The sequence below is a fragment of the Python bivittatus genome, unplaced genomic scaffold, assembly GCF_059951505.1.
Source record: "Python bivittatus isolate LINGU-HERP-01145 unplaced genomic scaffold, Pbiv_v1 ctg000200_np1212, whole genome shotgun sequence".
Lineage (NCBI taxonomy): Eukaryota > Metazoa > Chordata > Lepidosauria > Squamata > Pythonidae > Python > Python bivittatus.
The window spans coordinates 309,662-330,167 of NW_028277040.1; the positions used below are offsets into that span (position 1 = coordinate 309,662).

The window sequence follows — 20,506 nt, forward strand, 5'->3', positions numbered from 1 at the left end:
GGAGGAAGACAGGGATGAATGGTCCCATTATAAGATGGATTTGCAGTTTCTTGAACTGTATCCAGCTGTATCCTTAATGATTCTATGTCCACATGGAGTACCTAAGGGTCCTGTCTTGGTCCTTAATGCTCTTCAATGTTTTCATAAATGACTTAGATGAATGGATAGAAGGCATGATCATCAAATTTGCAATTGACACAAAATGGGATGGGGGGACAGGGGGATTGCTGCTATATCATAAAACAGGCTCAAGATTCAAAAGGATTTTGATAGGCTTGAACATTGGGCCCTATCTAACAAGATACAGTTTAACTGTGAGAAATGTTAGGTTCTACATTTATGTACAGTAAGAAAATGCATAGATGCAGAGATTACAAATAAAAAGTACCTGGCTCAGCAGCAGTTTTTGTGAAAAGGATCTGGATATCATGGTAGACCACAAATGAAGCATGAACTCGGAGTGTGCTGCAGCTGCCAAAGAGCCAATGCAATATTGAATTGTATCAATAGAGTTATAGTGTTGAAATCATGGTAAGTGATAGTTCTGCTCTATGCTGTACTGATCAGACTGTGCCTGGAATACCGTGTCTAGTTCTGGTCACAATACAAAAAGGATGCTAAGGAACTGGAAAGAGAGGGGAGGGGAGGGGGGGAGGGGAGATGGTGAGGAGCTTGGAGACTAAATCCCATGAACAGTGGTTAAAAGAACAGGGTATGTTTAGTTTAAAGAAGAGAACACTAAGATGGTAGTTTTCAAATACTTGAAGAACTACAAAAAGAGAGCATGTGGATTTGTTCTCCATAGGTCCTGAAGCTTCACAGGATATTCCTGTAAAGCCTCCATAGGTTGGAAGCTTTACAGGGGATTCAAATTCAATTATAGGTAGTCCTCTCTTAGTGACCACAATTGGGACCAGCAACTCCATCGCTAAGCACCACAGTCACTAAGCAGAAAACCACATGACAGCAATGGACTTGCAACGTCACTTCCCATTAGGTTGTTAAGCAGGTCACCGAGGTTGTTAAGTGAAACATCACGTGACTGCAACTTACGATTTTACTTCCACACTTTCTGTTAACTCTGGTTGTTGCAAGCTGGTTGGGAAGCATGCAAATGGTAATCAGGTGGTCGCAGGATGTTGCAACGGTTGTAAATACACACTGGTTGCAAAGCGCCCAAATGGTGATCATGTGACTGCAGGACACTGTGACAGTTATAAATGCAAGGATTGGTTGCAAAGCTGCTTTTTTACTGTTGTAAACTTTGAACAGTCACTAAACAAGGCAGTCAGTAAGCAAGGACTACCTGTAGGAAGGAATTTCCCGACTGTGAAAGGTATTAAGCATATTAATGGAGTAACTTTGTAGATTTCCTTTTCAAATTCGGGGGATAATAACTTGGCTGTCAGTATTGTAAGTTTACTTTCCAAGATTTATCTGGTACTTCCTCTGATTAGTTACTTTAAAAATCTGGGAAAACATCTTAGAAGAAGGCAATGACAAACTATTTCCAAACTGATGCCAAGAAAACTACATGGCATGTCTATGAGGTCATCAGGAATTCAGCTGATCTTGAAAGAGACTCTACTTAATCAGAAAGAACAGAAATGTAGCATAGTGATTGACTTGGACTCAGGGATATTCAGGTTCAGTACTCCACTGAAACAAACAGCTTACTGGATGACTTTGGATCAATCCCTCAGCTCTCTCTTTCTCTCTCAGGATTGTTGTTTTGGGGATAAAATGAAAGGAAATCCTAGGGTACACTGCTCTAAGCTCTCAAGAGAATGTATAAACACGTGCAATAAATAAACACATTGCCTCTCTTAAACCATTTATGGGAAATAAGAGATAAACCCCAACTTCATTAAAACATTATGGGGGGATGTACTGACTAATGAATTACCTGCTCATATACGAATTAATTGTGGCAATGTTCATTTAGTGGTTATATTAATTCAGTTGTAACAGTATATAGAAAATTATCATTATTATTTATATTTATATATTGCTTCATATGCTCAAGCTTCTTCTCAAGGCAGTTTACAATAAAAATATCAATAAAATGCATTATAAAACATAATTTATATCTCTGTTTTATATTGTTTTATTATGCATTTTGTTATGCACATTCATTTAAAGGTACAAGAAAAAAAACCTAAACATTCTTCCAACATTTGTACTGGGAAGGCTTGGGTCAAGAGGTAAATTCTGAATAGGCATCTAAAAGCTAGCACAGAAGGCACATCCTAAATTTCAGGAGGAAGAATGTTCCAGAACACGGGTGGGCATTTAGCAGATCTCAGTACATGTAGCAGGACCCCCCTTGATGATATTGGTGAATGACCAGATCTATGAAGCGTGAAGGCAATTTGACCAGCATTCTGGTCCTAAGTTGTTTAAGGACTTACATGTCATAAACAAAACCCTGAACCTGGCTTGGCAACTCCCTGACAGCCAGTGCATTTGCTTCAGCATGTGCACAGCCAGCATGTGCATAGGCAGCAAACTATTAGCTACATCCTGTAGCAGCTGCAGCTTTCAGAACAAACAGAAGGATAGCCCCATATTACAATAATCTATTATTACTGTAGCTAAGCTGTCACTGACTAGGAAATGGTGTGGTTAGTACACCAGCCAAAGCTGACAACAGACACTCTTAGCTATGGAGGTCACTTGATCCTACAGTGACAATAACTATGTACAGATGTTAAATAGCATAGGGGACAAAATTTATGTATTTATTTATATTTCAAATTTAGATACTGCCCATCTCACAAAAAGTGACTCTGGGTGGTACTGTCAGAACCTGCATCACCCAACTGTTGTTGTTTTCCATTGTATTGCATTCATTGGGAGTCGGATGGATTTGTTTCTGCCACTTGTACTTTGGGGGGGGTGGCTGTTAATGGTTGTAATGGGAGTTGGGAAGCAGCTTAACCATATATGGGCAATTTAGACTGGCTTGATTGCCGGCAAGGCAGCTGGGGCCCAAAGAGCCCGGAAGAAGCTCGGGGAAGAAGGAGAGAGGTCAACAACAGGTGAAGAGGAGTCACGACACCAGGCAATAAGGGGAGGGGGGATAAATAGAGGGAGGTTTACCCAAGGCATTAGTTTTAGCAATGTTCTGTTTACAAGCTACATGTACCTCTTAATAAAGAAGTATTTATCTGACCCAAGCCTGGTCGCGTGAGAATGCTTCAGAACTGAGAGTTGGACATCATGGACTTGACAGGTACATTGTACTGTACATACAAAATGGTACATACAAAATGATACATTGTGGCACACCACAGCATAGCTTCCAGGATGTATACCACAGCCATCAAGATTACATTCTAAGACTATCCCTTTAAGTATAAGTGGAACCATTTTAACACAGCACCCTCAATCCTTATCTCACAGAGAGGGTCTACAAAAATACCATGATCAAAACCTGTTGAGAAATCAAGCAGATTCAACAAAGTCACACATTCCTGTCTCTTCTGCAAGAGTTCATCTACAGCTGAACACAGATTGAAAGGGGTTTGACATAAACACATCCAATCAATCAATCAATCCAATATATATAAAGCTGCATAGCTATTACCCTCTGAAGCACACTGTCCCCCAAAAAGGTATTGTAACTGGACAATAATTTACAAAGTCCTCTGGATCCAGGGAGGGTCTCTTCAGCATTAGTCAAACCACAGCTTCTTTCAAGGCTGGTGTGATGTATTTACTACTCCCAAGATCCCCCAGTAAACTTCCCTTAGCTAGTTCCAATGAGCCAAATTAGGCAGGGGTCAAGAGAGCATGTGATAGGACAAATAACTGTAAGCATCTTGTCCATATACTCAGGCCTCATAAACTGAAAGTGATTTCACATAATTGAACCAGATCACTTACTGAATAACTCAGCAAACATTACATTAAAAAAAAAAAGTCTGGCATGAATCCAAGTTCTCTCATCCTTAAATTGCCTTGTAAATCTATCTCAGTAGGTATTTAAGGCTCCAACACTGGGCTTTCTGGGACAGATAAAAAAAATCCCTCCATCCCTCTGCAGGACTACTTGAGGTTGCAATTGAGGCTTAAAATAAGTCTTTTCATCTTCAGTGCCATGCAATAGGTTCAGTTACAAAGACTAAGGTATGTTCAGTCAGCTTTGTGACAAATCTTATACCATTTGTGCTCTATTTCCTGGCCTATTTCACTGCATGAAGATCCCCAGAGAACAAGGAGAAGCCTTAACTCTCAGTACCAGGGAGGGCTCTCAAAGGTAATAATGACAATCTGTTTCCTCATTCCATTTGTTAACAAAATCACTGGCTGTGACCACTGGAAAATTGAATTTTCAAAAGCCAGAAATTCAGTAACTGAATTATTGAGACATAAGACCAATTCAGCCATGGAACCAGTTATTCAGAGGTGATGGGTTTTCTTTCACTGCCTGTGTTCAAACAGAGGGTAGGGAGAATCAACTGACACAGATGCTTTAATCTGGATTCCTATATGCATGGAGCAGGGGTTGGCAACCTGTAGCCCGCCAGCCAAAATCATCCATGATCCCCAAAAGAAATATATTCATCTGGCCCATGAGAAAGAGATAGACAGTGCTCCTGCCTCCTCAGGCGGCCATTTTATCAATGGCTTCATCAGCCACCTTGGGGTGGGCAGAGCAACAAGTCCCCCAGAAATGACAACAGCACGGTCTCTGATCCCTACATTGAAGAAGATTGCCAACCCCTAGCCTAAATGGTCTCTTTCAATTCTGGGATTTGAATTGCAGAATGTTAGATTCTGTTATTTTAAGATGAAGTGGTATACTTCAGCGGTTTGAGCCCAGCTCCGTGAGGCAGAGTGAGCTCCTGTCTCATCCCTAGCTTCTGCCAATCCAGCAGCTCGAAAGCATCCATGAGTAGATAAATGGTACTCTCACCCCGGTGGAAGGAAAAACGCTGACAGCGCCTTGTATGGGAGACGGGACCAGTTGCTGGTAACGTGGAAGTTGCGTACGTCCAAAAAAGATGCAAAGCAACGGAAACCCCGCCTTCCTGCGCCCACCAGCTGGGCTCTGCTCTAGGAAGGAGGCAATGGCAAACCACTTCTGAAAAAACACTTTGCCATGAAAACTGCAGGGACTCGTCCAGGCAGTTGCCACAGAATCAGTCACGATTGAGTGCAGGGAGGAAAAAAAAACTGTGTACCACTATGAGTTCAAACTAGTTACTTTTGTTAAAGTACCACACTTAAAAACATCCCTGAAATAATAGAGAACACGTCTCTTCTTTTCTGTGATAATTTACATGAAAAACAACTACAGCCAGAAGTGATATAGTTCATACATTTCTGCTGTAACATCTAGAGATTAAGCCTCATGCTGCCAAAACCCTTTCCCTCCATTCTATTAGATCATCTATTACCTCACACTTGCTACGAAGACCTGTCTCCTGAAGCCGTGACCAAATGCTTTGGATTCTCCCTGCGTGTTCTGGGTGACTGTTTGTGTTTCCACAGATGCACTGGTGTTTCAGCATCAAGGTGTCATATACAAGGCCTGCATCAAAGGATATGAATTAATTCAGGCTACACTCCTACTCCTACTGACAAGGTGAACAAAGTCCCCAGTGACCTTATTTCTCCATAAAGTTGATAAGGACACACTATTATTTATATATTATATATGCATATGGAAAAGTATGATTTGAAAAAGCAAATTTCAAAATAAAAATGTAAACACAATTTTAGTAAAAAAAAACCCACCACCTGGAGAGTTAAATGAGTGATAAAGAAATTCTAACTTTTTACAGTCAAATCATATCTTATTTCCATCAATTCCAGAACTTCTCTGATATTTAAATAAGAATTTGGCATTCAATGTTAATAGAAAATAAGACACAACCATTATTATTGTTTAAGGTATACAATATATTGCTTTAAGAGAATCTTATGGGTAGGCTGAGACATAATTGTTTAAACCATGATTTAGCATTATGAAAATTGTTACTCCACTTACTTCCCACCTTCTCTTTCTTGCCAAGGGCAAAAAACCTGGATAAGGCTGCATTTTCTCTGAAGGAATAGGTACAGCATTTGGGAGTTCATCTTGGATTCATGGCTCTGGCCAAGCTTTGACTGGTATGCCAACTGTGTACTGTTTAGATCAGGAGGTCCTGATGACAGTGACTCATCATGTCACTGTTACACACTGCAATACACTCTACATGGGGCTGCCTTTGAAAATGACACAGAAGCTACAGCTGGTCCAGAACACAGTGGCCTTTCTGCTAACTGATGGTAAAAGACTTAGCACTGGTTACTGACTTTTCCAGGTCCAATTCAAAGTTTTGGTTATGAACTTTAAGGCCTTACATGGGTAAGTTCCCATGTATTTACATAACTGTCTCCTCTAGCAAATTTTAACTTCCCCTATGTGTTCTTCTTGGGAGAAGATGCTGAGGGTCTGCATATACTTTTTTAGTAGATTCATAAACTGCCCAACACATATAAAGTAGGCAGCGTGCAAATGTTTATATAAACAAACAAACATAATGGCAGAGTAGGTGAGATCTATACCAATACTTTGGATTTTGCAAGTAATATGTATGAATATTCACAAAATTCAACTTTTTGAGTAATTGCTGAAAATGATTTCAAAAACCAAAATACTGGCTGGGGACCAAGGCCAGTAAACATGATTCCTAGAAAGTTTTCAAAAGTTTGCTTTAACTCATTAATTAAACAACAATTATTTGAATGTAGCTTTAAACACTTACACATTTTTATACTAGACCCTTCACTTTATATGCTAGGCCAAAATATTTTTGGATTTTACCATGCATTATCCTGAAAGACTCAATAGTCCCAGGTATACAGACTTAGAGAATTTAGTTTCTGTTGCCCCTTTCTTCTTTTTTTCTCCAACTGATCCTTGCCAGGCACTTTCACATTCTGCCAGGATGTGAGTAGGAACAAAACTGCTTATGACAACTTGGTCTCAAGAAAACATATTCTGCCTCTACAACTACTAATCAGATCAAAATTAAGACATCCAACCACCAATCAATGGACACCTGCCAAGAATATCCAACCATCACACAGAATTTAAACATACAGCAAGGCAACCCCACTTCTGGACCATTGCACTGATGAAGCTTTGCTAGAATGCTTAGCAAAATATCTGCACCATTTGTGATTTTCTTGACTCAGAGAACACCAACGAAATTATGTATAAAGAGTGGGGCTGCCATTATTCCAAGAGACTGTTTCACATATTACCTGTTGTGAACTGTGGCTTACATGGTGTCTCCTGTGTAGATAATGGAAAGTTGGCAGAAGCAGGTGATGACTGGGCTCGAGAAAGTGGCCGATGCCCACTAAAGGATACTGGAATGCCAGCAGCTTCCATGGATGCCTGATAGTTTCTGAGCTGATGAATACGTTGCTGCTCCAGTAGAAGAGTTTGCTATAAAGGAGAATAAAACATGTTATTGTTTGAAGATTTGTTTTACAAATCCCTTTTTTTTGTTTGCTTGTTAATAGTGAACAATTGCTTCATATTAGTCTACTAACCATTTGTTTTACTAGCCAATACATTCACATACATAAAAGTACACAATGATATATTTTTAAAGCCCTTTAGTAGAGTTTTAATAAACTAGTAAAAGCTGATCTTTTCTCTGAAACTGGAGAGTTGAGAGATAATTCACCCTCAACTTTTCTAAAAACAAACTGGGTACATCACTGAATTCTAAACTATGAAATATCCAGCTGAAGAGATAATGTAACTGACCCAAGAATCACCTTTGAATGATGGATCACAACTGGGATGCACTAGCAATATTTTAACCATCTTGGGGTAAAAAAGAAAGCAAAAGAAAGCAAAAGAAAGGAGAAAAATGGCAAAAGAAAAATGGATGAAAGACCGGAAAATAGTTCTAGATACATAATTAGATACAGAAAATGCAGATAACATTTTAAAAATTAAAATGAATCCCATGCTGCATATTGGGTTGAAGAAAATACTGTAGAAAGAATTAATACTACTCTAGTTAGCATGCACTTGAACATCAACCACCTTTTCTTCCTGTGACACAAATTTGACACTGAAGAGATTCTAAGTAATTCAGTCATGCTAAATGTAATTATATACAAAGTTATTTATAGCACAGCAAAGTTTTGTCCCAACTGACATGGGATTATTAATAATTCACACACATCTTTTATCCAAGTTAACTGTTTCAAGGGATGAACAGTAAAACAAAGTACAAGAGATCACGCCACCTTAATAAACACTAAGAATGGATTTGAATGTAATGCATTTCCAGGGGAAGAACAATCTTGCATTTTATATTATTTCATTTTGCAACCAAAACAGAACTGTTGCACTTCTCTATATAGGGACATCTATCATATATCCCTTTCGGAAGAGAAGGGAGAATTCTATTTCAGACGTGTAGAAGACAATTAAGAACAGAAATGGAAAGACTTGAATATGAGAAAGATGTGATCAACATTCTCACATCTATAGTAGAAGCATGCTAAATGGAGCAAACTAGGTACATCTCTTTTGAGCTGAAATTATCAAGAATCGGCATAACCTTGAATTAGTCCCATGGAGGATTCCTATCTCAGTTCTAAAGATTCTGTACTCTTGAATCCTAATTCTTGGCTTTAAAACTTTATGTGATAATGTTCTGTAGCTAAGTGACTTGACACTCATGAGTTTGAGAAATCTCTGCTAAACCATGGTTTGCTTCTCCATAGGTTTTTAAATAAAACAAATAGGTTGGGTTTGCACAATATACAATGTCAGAATAAAAAAGTCACATTCTGGCATACTACGTTGTGTGAACCCAGCTGCTGTTTCTATACAGAACTTCAGGATAATAAATGTACAAGCCTCTGGAAAATATACACTAATAAATGAATGCTGTTATTTAGGGTATTGTGTTTACCTGTCTGAAGAGCAGTTCCTGCTCTGCTTGCCTTTGTCCTGGTTCTAATTCTTGTTGTTCTCCATCTTCGTCACTTTCAGCAGGTTCTTGCTTCACATGGACCATTTGGGTCAATCCTTGAATTTCCTTCTGATTTGCTACCCTGTCAATATATTGGTCTTCCAAAAATGCTTGATGTTCTCTTAATTCTTCTTCAGTCTCTTCAGGATGGCTTTCATGCTGACGGGAAGCCTCATTTGATTTTGGCATCATCTGAAAGAAACTCAAAGAGTCAGAGCACAGTTCTTTTGAAAAGACAATGGAAAACTATCAAGACACTGAAATTCCTTTTTAAAATATAACAACCTAAATTTTATACTTCGCTTGATTAAATTTTAGAAGTTTAAAATTTCTAAGTCATACACGTGACAGATTATTTTTAAACATGGAGGCACAGCGAAGTATATCAATTTTGCATTGGATTAACAATGAGACTGCATTTATGAAATAAAGCCAAGTTAATAAATGCTTAATAAAAATAAATACTAAATATAAAGACACTCGTTTAGTCACTATAGTATAAAATGGTTTTCACTCCTGACCTTAACAAAAACTTGAGGATCACAATAAGTCTCAAAATAGTTTTGACTATCCCTCAGAACAAAACTAAAACCAAATCTACCTCAATATTGTCCTAGTTTTTGGCAATATTGTTATTTATTTACTTATTTAAAATATTTATATGCTACTTATCTTAAAAACCTCAAAGCAGGTGGGGTAGTCTCAAAGCTTGAGTGTAGAGTAATAAATAAATTATTTTAATGCAAGGGTTTTCAAACTTTTAAGATATTATGACATCCTAAAACGCTCCCTTTCCCTCTGCCTTAAGCAGAGTGTACATCAAGTCAGACAGAAAGAACTCTGCATAGAAGCCTCATAACCTCCAGGCATGATTACTCCTTTGAAAGGTAAACACGGTGTGTTCAAATCAACCAACCCACTGGGGCTTCATGAAAAGCTATGGGATCTGAAGTTCCTTTGCATTCAGGATATATCAGACTGCTAAATCTGCTTGGAAGAGTGTAATGAAGACACTGTCTGGTGACCCTGCATCCCCTGCTTAGAACTTCCTGTAGGGTCACAGCCCATACTTTGAGAAACTCTGTTCTAATTAATGATAAAATTCTATCTATCTATCTATCTATCTATCTATCTATCTATCTATCTATCTATCTATCTATCTATCTAAATATTTGACTAGGTTCAAGAACTTTTTCTATTTGTTTCTCCTGCCATAGATTTCTACTTATAATTTTTATGCGGTTTATTAAAATCAACTTCATTTGACCACACTGAGGTTCATCTCCCTTATAACTTTACATTATTCCTCCCAATGTTTCTATTACTTCCATTTCCTCAATTAAGATTCCTCTAATTCATTTTGAAAAATACTGAGAAGTCAGAGGACAGTCTTTCTTCAGTTCCTAATATTACAGAAAGAAAAGATGGTCCTTATGGAATAGTTCTGTTTTATGGACAGAAAGCAACTATTTTGCAGAAGTTTAGCGAGCGTAAAGAATATTTCAATGGGGACAACAAATCTGCAAAGAAAAAAAAACTAGGCAGAGTCCTGGTTTAAATGAAAAGATAAAACAAAATTCGGCATAAAGAATATGTCAGGTCTTTGTGTCAGTTTATCCCTACGGAGTGCCAAGAAGGAGGATCTAAAGTACAGAGCTCACTCCTTCTCTGAGACAAAATAACCACCTCAAGGAAGACTGTGCCAAAATAACTGCAACAAGAGTATCTTGCCAGTACTTCAAAGGGGGACTGGAAGAGTAATTTGTAGACACTGTATTCATTCTTTAATTCTTTGGGGATACAAGAATGCCGAAACACTCTAAACTGGAAAAAAGTACACAGAGATAACCGCAAAGAACATTTTCAATGAAGAAGAAAAATAATCCTTGTGGGGTAGAAAAGATAAAGTGCAGTCCAAGTTACACATAGACAAGGGCAATCCTTATACTGTGCAAAAAGAGATAATTTCCTTTAGGAAGCATCAGTTTTTCTAGTAGTAAGCCACCAGACACAAAAAGCTATACCCTAGACTACTGGTCTACAGGAAGTCAGGGTCAGATAATCCTATGAGGTTGAGGAAAGGAAGTTATAGCAGTTTTACCAGGCCATTGTATAGGCTGAGATTTCCTGAAATTGCTGGAGATCGTAATTAGGTTCACCCTGATGGAGAGGTAGTAGAGTTCCAGTAAAAGGAACTAAAGCTTAGCATAGCCACAGGCGATCAAGATGTAGTTGGCTCCTGATTTTTGTTGTTATCCTGACTAGCAGAGGAACTGGAGGAGTGAGGATAAATATTGGGGCTCCCCAATGTAATAGAAATGTGTTACCCATGGAAAGTTCATCTTTTGGTTTTACTAAAAGTTCATCTGAGATCGTAAAAACATCAGTTGAAATAGGTAATTGTATCCAACTCTGCTGACGGAACAGTTAGGGCAGTTCACTACTCTTTAGTTCCTGCTTGTGGGATGATTCATACGAGTGGCTTAAACAGTCTGTTAGCCCAGTGGATGTTTCTTAGGTGGATCCCCAAACTTTGGACCATTCCTTCAAACCTTGTGTTGAGAAGTTCAGTTGATTTTGTTCCTCTGTGTTGATGTACAAGACAACTATTGGGTTACCTGAGGTAATTTTGTACGTGATCCTGAAACTGGAATTTAAGGATGAGATAGCTTTGAAGAAAACAATTGTGTGGATGTGAAGGTATCTATTAGACTGTGACTGGAAGCTTCAGATGATAAAGAACAGATGTGCACATCACCTAGCAAAGTAGATTTAACTGCCTATTTTCAGAATAATATACTTACCTCTTGAATCAGGATAGAAGCAGCTGATGTGCAGTAAGGCCTCCTTCAAGTGATAAAGTGTGAAACTGAGTATAGTATCACATAAAGCAATCATGAGGACTCATCTGTTGAAAGGTATCTTCCCAAACACAGGCCAGACAGCCAGTAAGTTGGGAAGTGTTTGAGTTCTGAAGTCAAAGACGATGACTGGACTGCTGGAGGACTTCTTAAAAGGCTGACTGCCAGATTTTGCAGAATAAAGGAAGTATCTCTTCATGCCCTGAGAAGAGGAAAAATGAAATGATTTGTCAGGGCACCGGGAGAACCAGCTCTTGGTAGAGAGGTTGATATCAAGAGCTGGCCTGTAAGTAGTTTGAAGCCAATGGTTGATCCCAAGCCTCCTGCTTATCTTCTTCTGTTTATGGAAGTTAACTACTATATTGCCACTTTTAGAACTGACTAGCCCTAATCCCTGAAAAAGGGAAGTTTGCTATTCCAAAGCCTGTCTCTGTGGTTAACTCTAATGATCATAGGCATGCATAGTGTTGAAGTGCCACTGCCACAGTCTTAGCACTACATTCACAGAATGGAAGAGTTGGAAGGCATCCTAGCAGTCATCTACTCCAACACCCTGCCCAGTGAAGGAATCCAGGAATGTTGTGCTATGCTAATTTGCTGCTTTATCATCTGAGTGACCTCAACCTGCAAGACCCACATTATCTGCCATTTATGCACAGGCAAATTGGGGATAGAAGTGGGGGCAAGTGACCTTTTCACTAAGGAAATGCCGTACGAGTCTAATGGTTTACAATCTAGAAGAATATATCATGGATCTTTCTTCCCATATTGTCCAGCTTCCTGCTCTCCTTATCAATGGGTACAGGAACAAGACTGTTAAGCCTCCATTTGAATGGAATTTAGGGAACAGAACTAGAAAAAAAACAGGCAGTTGTTTTGCATCTACCCAAGCCACCATTCTTTGTGAAGTAGATGTCACAGAGCAAATGTCCATGAATACAGACTTTGCCACTGACTGCCTTCCAATGAAACTCCAGTAATGGTGTGCAACTTTAGCCAAGATAGTATTTTAGGAAAGTGGACTGATAGATATGATAGGACTGGGTTGCTGGGTAGAAAGAACAAGATCTGAAGGCCCAACAGATGTCCTCATGCTATTCTAAGAATTGGGGGACAATGGAATATCTGTTCCATTGCTGGGGTGGAAATAATTGATGCCAAGAGATAATAGGCTAGTGGTAAGAGACAAGTGATCTATCAACCCCAAAGAGTGAAGACCAGAAAATTATGGAGTTCTGCCACTATCCCTAGTTAAAAATAGTGGCTATATACATTATCATAGATCTCTGTTTCCAAAAATGACTATAAGCAGAGAAGTCCTGGTAGAGTGACCATCATAAAATCACAACTTTCATGTGGGAATGGGTGAACTAAGTAGAGGAACTAAAAGCACTAATCTTAGCAGCAAAACTGTTGAAGGCACTGGATTTAAATTTTGGATTGGTGATGAAAATGAAGATCAAGATGCTTGGGGGGGGAGAGTAATAGGAAAGTTGCTTTGTAGGCCTGTTGCTATCCTGTCCCCACAGGAAGAGACTGAAGAAAAGATTATCCTATTACCCAAGTAATAAGTGAGAAGAAGGAAATGCACTGCCTGCCTCTGCAAAACAACTTCCCTTGAAGGATTAGGCCTTTGATTCTGTGCCCTTGGCAGAGGCTATCTACCCAGGATTGCATTCACTTGGAGCTCAAAGGAGCATTGCCCCTGTGCAGCAAGGTTTCTGTCAGGAGGCTCAGTGGTCAAGGAGCAAATCACTCTGGTTTGCCTCTGTAGAGTCACGTGGGTAATACAGACAAGTGGGATTTTTAATGGAAGTGGAATTTGGACTGCTGGTTCTATCTGGGGCTACTCTTAAAGATGGGCTGAGAAGACAGTGAGAGTGAGGAATGGGATATAGCCAAGAACAAATACTGAAATATTAACTAGCAGAGGAGATGTGGTGAGGAGCTGCAATCTGGTTGTTGTGGGGAAAGGAGAAAAGGCCCAATTGTTCCTTTTACCTTCAGGTTTCAGTCTATCTAAGCAACTCAAGGCGATAGAGATTGTGGCCATTAAAAATCCTGTTCTTCAATGCTAGGGCAGTTGTTGGCAAGACAGCTATAATCCAGGATTTAATCCTAGGGGAGAGTGCTGACTAGGATTGTATTACAGGAACCTGCTCTACCCACAAGGCTATTCCATAGGACAGCAGGTTAGGACTAGAGGATGGAGTGATTGAATAGCTATGGTCCACAGCAATATCTTCGCATTGGCCAGATGCTTTATCTGACAGTTTGGCAGTTTTGGGTGCATGTTGCTGCACTTGGGTGGCTAGGACACTGTAAGCATGCTGTTATCATATAATCTATCCTGATGTGTCACAATATATTTTCCAAAGTAGATGGGGTGATTTCAGATGTGGTGTTGATTACCCTAGATTTCTTGTTCTGGAGGATTTCAATGTCTACTCAGGATTTTATGTCTTCCACAATGATTACAAATTTATGCCAACTGGTAGTTGGTCCCATGCATGCCAGAGGACCTATACTGAATTTCTGGTACAGATGGAATATTTTGTGTATCCACCCCAGCTTCTTTTGCTATTTTCTATTTTCTTTCTCACTGAAATTATTTGTAATTGTGTTCCTTTTTTCAGAAACACCCATCCATCTTGAACTAAGATTTTTGGCAGGAGCCCCATTCTCTTTATTTAAACATTCCTTGTACAGGCATGATTCTCCTCCCTTTCTTCAACTCTGTTGGCTGGCACAGAGATCTCTTCAAACTGAGGGGAGGAAACATAACACCATAGAAGGGAAGGAGAGTGGGTTATGTGAATTCAGAAATGATTACTGATGGTGGGCTAAGAATCTATGATGGCTATTTGTCAGCAATATTCTCTGAGAAAGGCATTTCTTTCTGAAGATGCTTGATGTTATGTTCAAGAAGATTGGAGGGCTGAGCCCTTGCAACTGTCCCGCATAGTTTTGGTATCAGTATTGTACCAGACCTCAGTGGAGGCAGCTATTGCCCAAGTGGAATACTCTCTGATGAATTCTGCTTTAACAACTCATAACCTGAACAAATTGTAGACATCATTTGGAAAAACGCTGTTGTGATACTGGATGATTCCTCCATAAGTGACAAAAAGATGCAGACCGGAAAAGAAAGGAGCTTTCTGTTATAAGTAAAATAAAACAACCCTCCAGATCTCAGAGATATTCAGCTCCATATCAAAGCAGAAAGACAGGGTTACAGAAAATAATTCAACATGAAGAATAGAATATCTGGATAGAGGACCAGCGTTTCTCTGTGCAATATCAGATATAAAAGATTTGGCCATTTACTTGCTGAGGTTGTGGCTATATGGAAAGTGGTTTTCTAAGAAGGTAAATGTAGAGGACAAGTTGCCTTGTGTTCATAGGGCTGTCTATGACTATGATGAACACCAAGGAGAGGCTCCATGCCAGAAACTACACCAACGTAAGGTGATACTGTTTGCTCGATCCCTTTAAAAACTGTAAATTAGAGGCGTAAAAAGAAGAAACATCATCACCTAGGACATGAAAATCCAAAGTGGCTGAGAGAAACATGTTCAACAAGGAAAAAGTTAACCTTGTTCCTATGGGAAAGAAGAAACATCATTCAGAGACATATAACAAGTTCTAGCCCTTGGGCTGCAAACAAAAAGAAATACTTTGACAGATTGCTATAAGCCTTTCCAATGACTTCTATATGCCAGCAAAATGTCTCTCACACAAGAGTCTAAGTACTGTTTGCTGTGGAATTTTATTGTTTTATATTCTTCACTGTGAAGATTTCATTACTTATAGTTATGTTGTACCATGCATGTTTTAATTTTTTTCTGTAAACCATCATGATTCTGAATAAGTGGTGATTGTGCTGACAGCAGGACTTCAATGTTTTTGCAATAAACATTCGGAACATGAGTATTCAGAACTGAGATGGTTCCATTACATTTCTATTAGTTAGAAAAATTGAGTCCTATAAAGGCTTATTATATTTCAGATCCTGAGAAAGCATAATTTCAAAACAACCTGATCTCAGAACAATCATGTCTCTATTATGAACCTCATCATCTGTGGAAGAATGTCACAGAGTTGAACAATGAACAACAATGCTAAGAAGGCAAACTCTATGACAAGGTGGTAAAACAGGAATGTTAAGTAAGGATACACAAAGGACCAGCTTAGTTTGTGCCTGAGTGGTAATTTATTCAAACCAAGGAGTTGTTATTCCCAGTTGGGAATAACAAGATTTACAGGACCAGATAGAAATCTTCTGATTTTTGTTCATATTACATTGTTGACCATTAATAGTTGTAGTATCCTCTAGCATATTAAATATTTCCACATTATCCCTCTGCCCCAATCCCCAAATCTTTTAAATGTTAATTGTCTATTTAATTTATATTTTTCTACTAAACTTAAATTAACATGTATTAATTGTGGTTAGTTAACACTGTTGTTAAAGTCTTGCTAGGAACCTATATACTTAGCAAGTGCATATATCTACTAAGTCCATTTAAAATATTCTCTCATTCAATAAAATTGTGAGATTACTTATTGAATGAAATTATTATCAACAGACTGAAACACTGTAAACTGGCCAGTTAACCTTGTAACTGATATAATATATCAGAGCCTAAATTTAGTTTTTAAATTAGGAAGAAAACAAAGATAGTCCACCTGAAAATTAAAAAACAACTCTGATTCTGAAAAGGGTATGCACGTCAGAAACACACAAGAAACTGATGCTGTATAATAATTCAAATTGTAAGATAGTGGGCAAAAAAAAAAAAAATTATTGAAAAGTGTGGGCCAGATAAGGGATAAATATGTCCTTATATTCCAAAAATGACAAGTTGGAGCAATATATTCTATATAGTTTAGATTTAATAAATCTAGTATCAATATGGGATTAATTGAATCCTTAAAGACTGAATTAATCCCATACTGATACTAGATTTATGCGATATGAATTTATATTTTTGTTTTTCTCCTCATGTTTAGTTTATTTTAATCACTATAAAGTAAGTAGATTTTTATACTGCATAAATCATTCGTGTATTTTTTTTTGTAGTAGCAGTTTCATGTTCTATCTTACCAATAAAAATGTATTAAAAAGGTGGGGGTCAGCATTCAACTATGAAGAAATGTATTTAAAATTTAAAAAGCACAAATGAAATGCAATATATTTTTACTTTCAAAGCAACAGCATCCAGTAACTCTAATTTTAAACTCTGGAAAGTATGTTTGGAGAATAGTTAAGAAAAATCTCCATGGAATTAGCAGCTCTAAGCTACATTACTACGCTAAGTTGAATGAAGTCCAGGTCTGGTACATGCATAACAATGGCATGTTTTCAGAAATACAAAAATGATGTCAGTAATAGTCTTTACTCTGTTCTATAAATGAAGTGTTCCCTCTTCAATTCTCTCTCTTTTTTCACTGAAAGAAGTATCTATGCCAGCAACTAACATTTTAAAGCGATACTGTATAACTTGTGTTGTGATTGTTGCTTTAATCAGAGAATTAGTAATACTGTCACTGAAAAGCCATGGAAGGTGGGGGATAAAGTGTATTTATCCACTAAACATGTCAAGTCTCCACAGCCATCAAAGAAGTTGGGACTTAGGTTCATAGGACCCTTTACCATCGAAAGGGTGATGGTAAACCCAGCCTCCTTCCGACTACAGCTACCAAAGGACCTTAGAAACATGCATCCTGTGTTCCACAGCAACCTCCTGAAGCCTTGCAAGGAATCACCTAGGTGGCATCCCACCCAGCCAACCCCCAATCCAATAACGATAGGAGGAGAGCGGCATTTTGAAGTGAAAGGGATTTTAGATGCCAGGAAACACAGAGGACAAATACAGTTTCTGGTCCAATGGAAACATTTTCCCAAGTCTTATTACAAATGGGTGGGGAAAACCCATGTGAGAGCACCCAAACGAATCAAGGACTTTCACAGAAAATATCCAGACAAACCAAAATAGTTTGTTTTATATATATACAGGGTTGCACTTATGATGTTTTTCTCTCTTTACTCTTTTACAGGTCCTCAGTTCCAAACAGTAAACCTAATCCTTCTTCCCAGAGGGGTGGCATGTCAGAAGCCTCGCAATCAATTAACCGTTTTGCTAGTTGGCTTACTTCGTTTCTGCCATTATAGAAAAGGGGAAGCTAGAAGAATAACCGTTAAGTGCAGATGGACTGTTGTTATCTGTTTCTCAGGAATGCCCAAGGTCGTACCAGCGTGAGACCAGCGAAAGACACAAGAAGGACTATGGGATGGAAGGGTGTGGTGGTGAAGAGTAAAGGAGTTAAGTAGAGTTCGGCATGTGCCGGCTTTTTAATTTCAGCAATACTTTGGAGACTGTATACTACTTCTCAATAAATGAACCTTTCTTTGAACTTGTCTGAGTTTCAAGAGGAGTCACATTTGTTGGGGGCTGAGCATTGCAATTCATCACAAATATTTACCACACACTGAAACAGCAGCACTTGTAAATCTAAGTCTGATTACAGTATTTTTCTCTAAATTCTAAGAAGCCTATAAGTAAAGGATGAGGAGAAGGATGCAGAATGAGGATGCGGACAAATGACATAATTTAACAGAAACATTCAGAAATTTTGTCAGTTTAGGAGAAGCATTGCTTACATTTTTAAAAAACTGGATTAAATTAGGATTTTTCAATGGTTAAAGTAACAATAATAGTACCCTATGTAACACGTATCACAGAACTTTACCTTATCTTTAGTAAAACTATTTCATGTATTTTTGTAAAGCAAGAGCAAGCAAACATTTCAGTCATGAAGCTACTCGAGCTGCCAGGGTACAGGAACCATGTGACACATACATACTGCCTATGCTCCACTCTCTCCCAGAGAGTCTGAACAAGATTGCAGTCACTGAGAGGGAGGTGGGGAGATTTGTTACCCTGCTTGAACAAAATCAGAGGGAGGGAGGGAATCTATTGCCTCTTTCCAATGACCCACTATAGATAGATAGCTTTCTGTACTCATTTGCAGTAGGAAATGATGTTTCCAGTTAATCAGCTGATCAAGGTGGGGCTCCTTCTAGTTCCACAAGCTGCATTTTTAATGACCAAGGTCCACATTCAGACTACAATCTGATTGTCCCAATATAAGAAGTGAACAAACCAATTTAGAACAAACATCCCACTGTGGAGTCCTTGGGGTTCTCTGAGCTTGGTTCTTTTCTTGCAAATGTTTCATTACCCGGCTAGATAACATCTTCAGGTAACATCCCACCACAATCTCAAAGGTGTTTTGTAGAGTCAGATATTAAACAGTTAATCCTTTGGCACTGATATGCTTCATAAATATTAATAATTTATGAAATAAATTAAATAAAATAAATTTATTTATTTATTTTATTTATTAAATTTCTCACCCGCCCATCTCCCCCCAATGGGGGAACTCTGGGCGAGTCACACCAAACATTAAAAACATAAATATATATAAATACATAAAACATCAGTTTAAAAGCATTTCTAAAGAAGGGGAAGGAGAGTCCAAGAAAATGAAAAATCTAAGGCTGAAGACAGAAGGCCTCTGCTTCTCCCCATGCTTGAGGTATTCCCTCCCCACCCCAGGCCAAGTGGCAGAACCAGGTCTTCAAAGCCCTATGGAAGGCCAGGAGTGAGGGGGCCAATCGCATCTCTGGGGGCAGAATGTTCCAAAATGCGGGGGCTACCGCAGAGAAGGCCCACCTTCTGGACCCCGCTAATCGAAGTTCTTTTACTGAGGGATTCCGAAGCATGCCCTCTCTGCGTGATTGGGTGGGACGGGTTGAAGTCATAATATATAGAATCATTTGAGGAGAGTCAGGAAAAATAAGCAGCAAAATACTTTTAGGAATCTGCTAGCTTTTCATTTTAAAAGAGAACTCAACATTTCCAGGTGTCAATCCAATCTATTCAATTCCAACAGAACCTCTGGTAAATAATACAGTAAGTACAACTCCTCAGAGAGCTAATTTTCAAAGGCATCCTTCTGATTTTCAGCTACTCAAATTTACGAGGTTGTGTTTTGAACATACTTCCCATACACCATTTTCCAGGGTTCTCCTATGAACATTCTAATGGTAAGCAGTCTAAGGGTGAAGACATATTGCACAATATAATTATATGGTGAGCATTAAAGACACTTCCAAAAACAGTGCATTAAAACTGCATAAGCGAGAACCAGCAATTGGAATACTCTTACCTTGTTAATGTGCAACTGCTGCTGCTGAAATTGCTGTTTGTGTTTTTCCAAGAATTGCTGATGTTGTTGTTGGATCACTAATTGCTGGAGGGCCTGTGCATTTTGAGGAAGAGGAGCAGACTGTGTGCGCCCCAGAGGGCGGTGCTGCCGCAGTTTGTGTATTGAGGGAGACAGCCTATCAGCACCCACAAGAGATTGAGCATGGAGCGGGAGTGCCCCTAGTCCTGAAAGATATCAGTTAGAAGACAATATGGAGAAAAACAGAAGAGGAAGGAGAAGCTTTTGAATAACTCTTTCCATTGTAGCAACATGATTTATTTATTTACTTACTAACATTTATATCCCACCCAGCTCCAGAGACTGCAAGTGGCTAATATCAGTTAAAACTTATAAGATAATCATAATAACATA

General features: G+C 38.7%; 1 protein-coding gene across 7 annotated transcripts in view; it reads right to left on the bottom strand.

Moving 5' to 3' along the window:
• The window catches only part of HDAC4 (histone deacetylase 4), a 204,736-nt gene that overhangs the window by 62,146 nt on the left and 122,084 nt on the right, over nt 1–20,506 (bottom strand). For all 7 annotated transcript variants that reach the window (XR_015795164.1, XM_088135538.1, XM_088135536.1 and 4 more), the window contains 4 exons: nt 20,096–20,319; nt 8,940–9,191; nt 7,261–7,447; nt 5,406–5,539 (listed from right to left, as the gene is read on the bottom strand). Coding sequence is in view for 6 of the 7 variants with exons in the window: in XM_088135538.1 (XP_087991664.1) it covers nt 5,406–5,539; nt 7,261–7,447; nt 8,940–9,191; nt 20,096–20,319 (797 nt within the window). In the remaining variant the exon portion in view is untranslated. The remainder of the gene's footprint in view (nt 1–5,405; nt 5,540–7,260; nt 7,448–8,939; nt 9,192–20,095; nt 20,320–20,506) is intronic.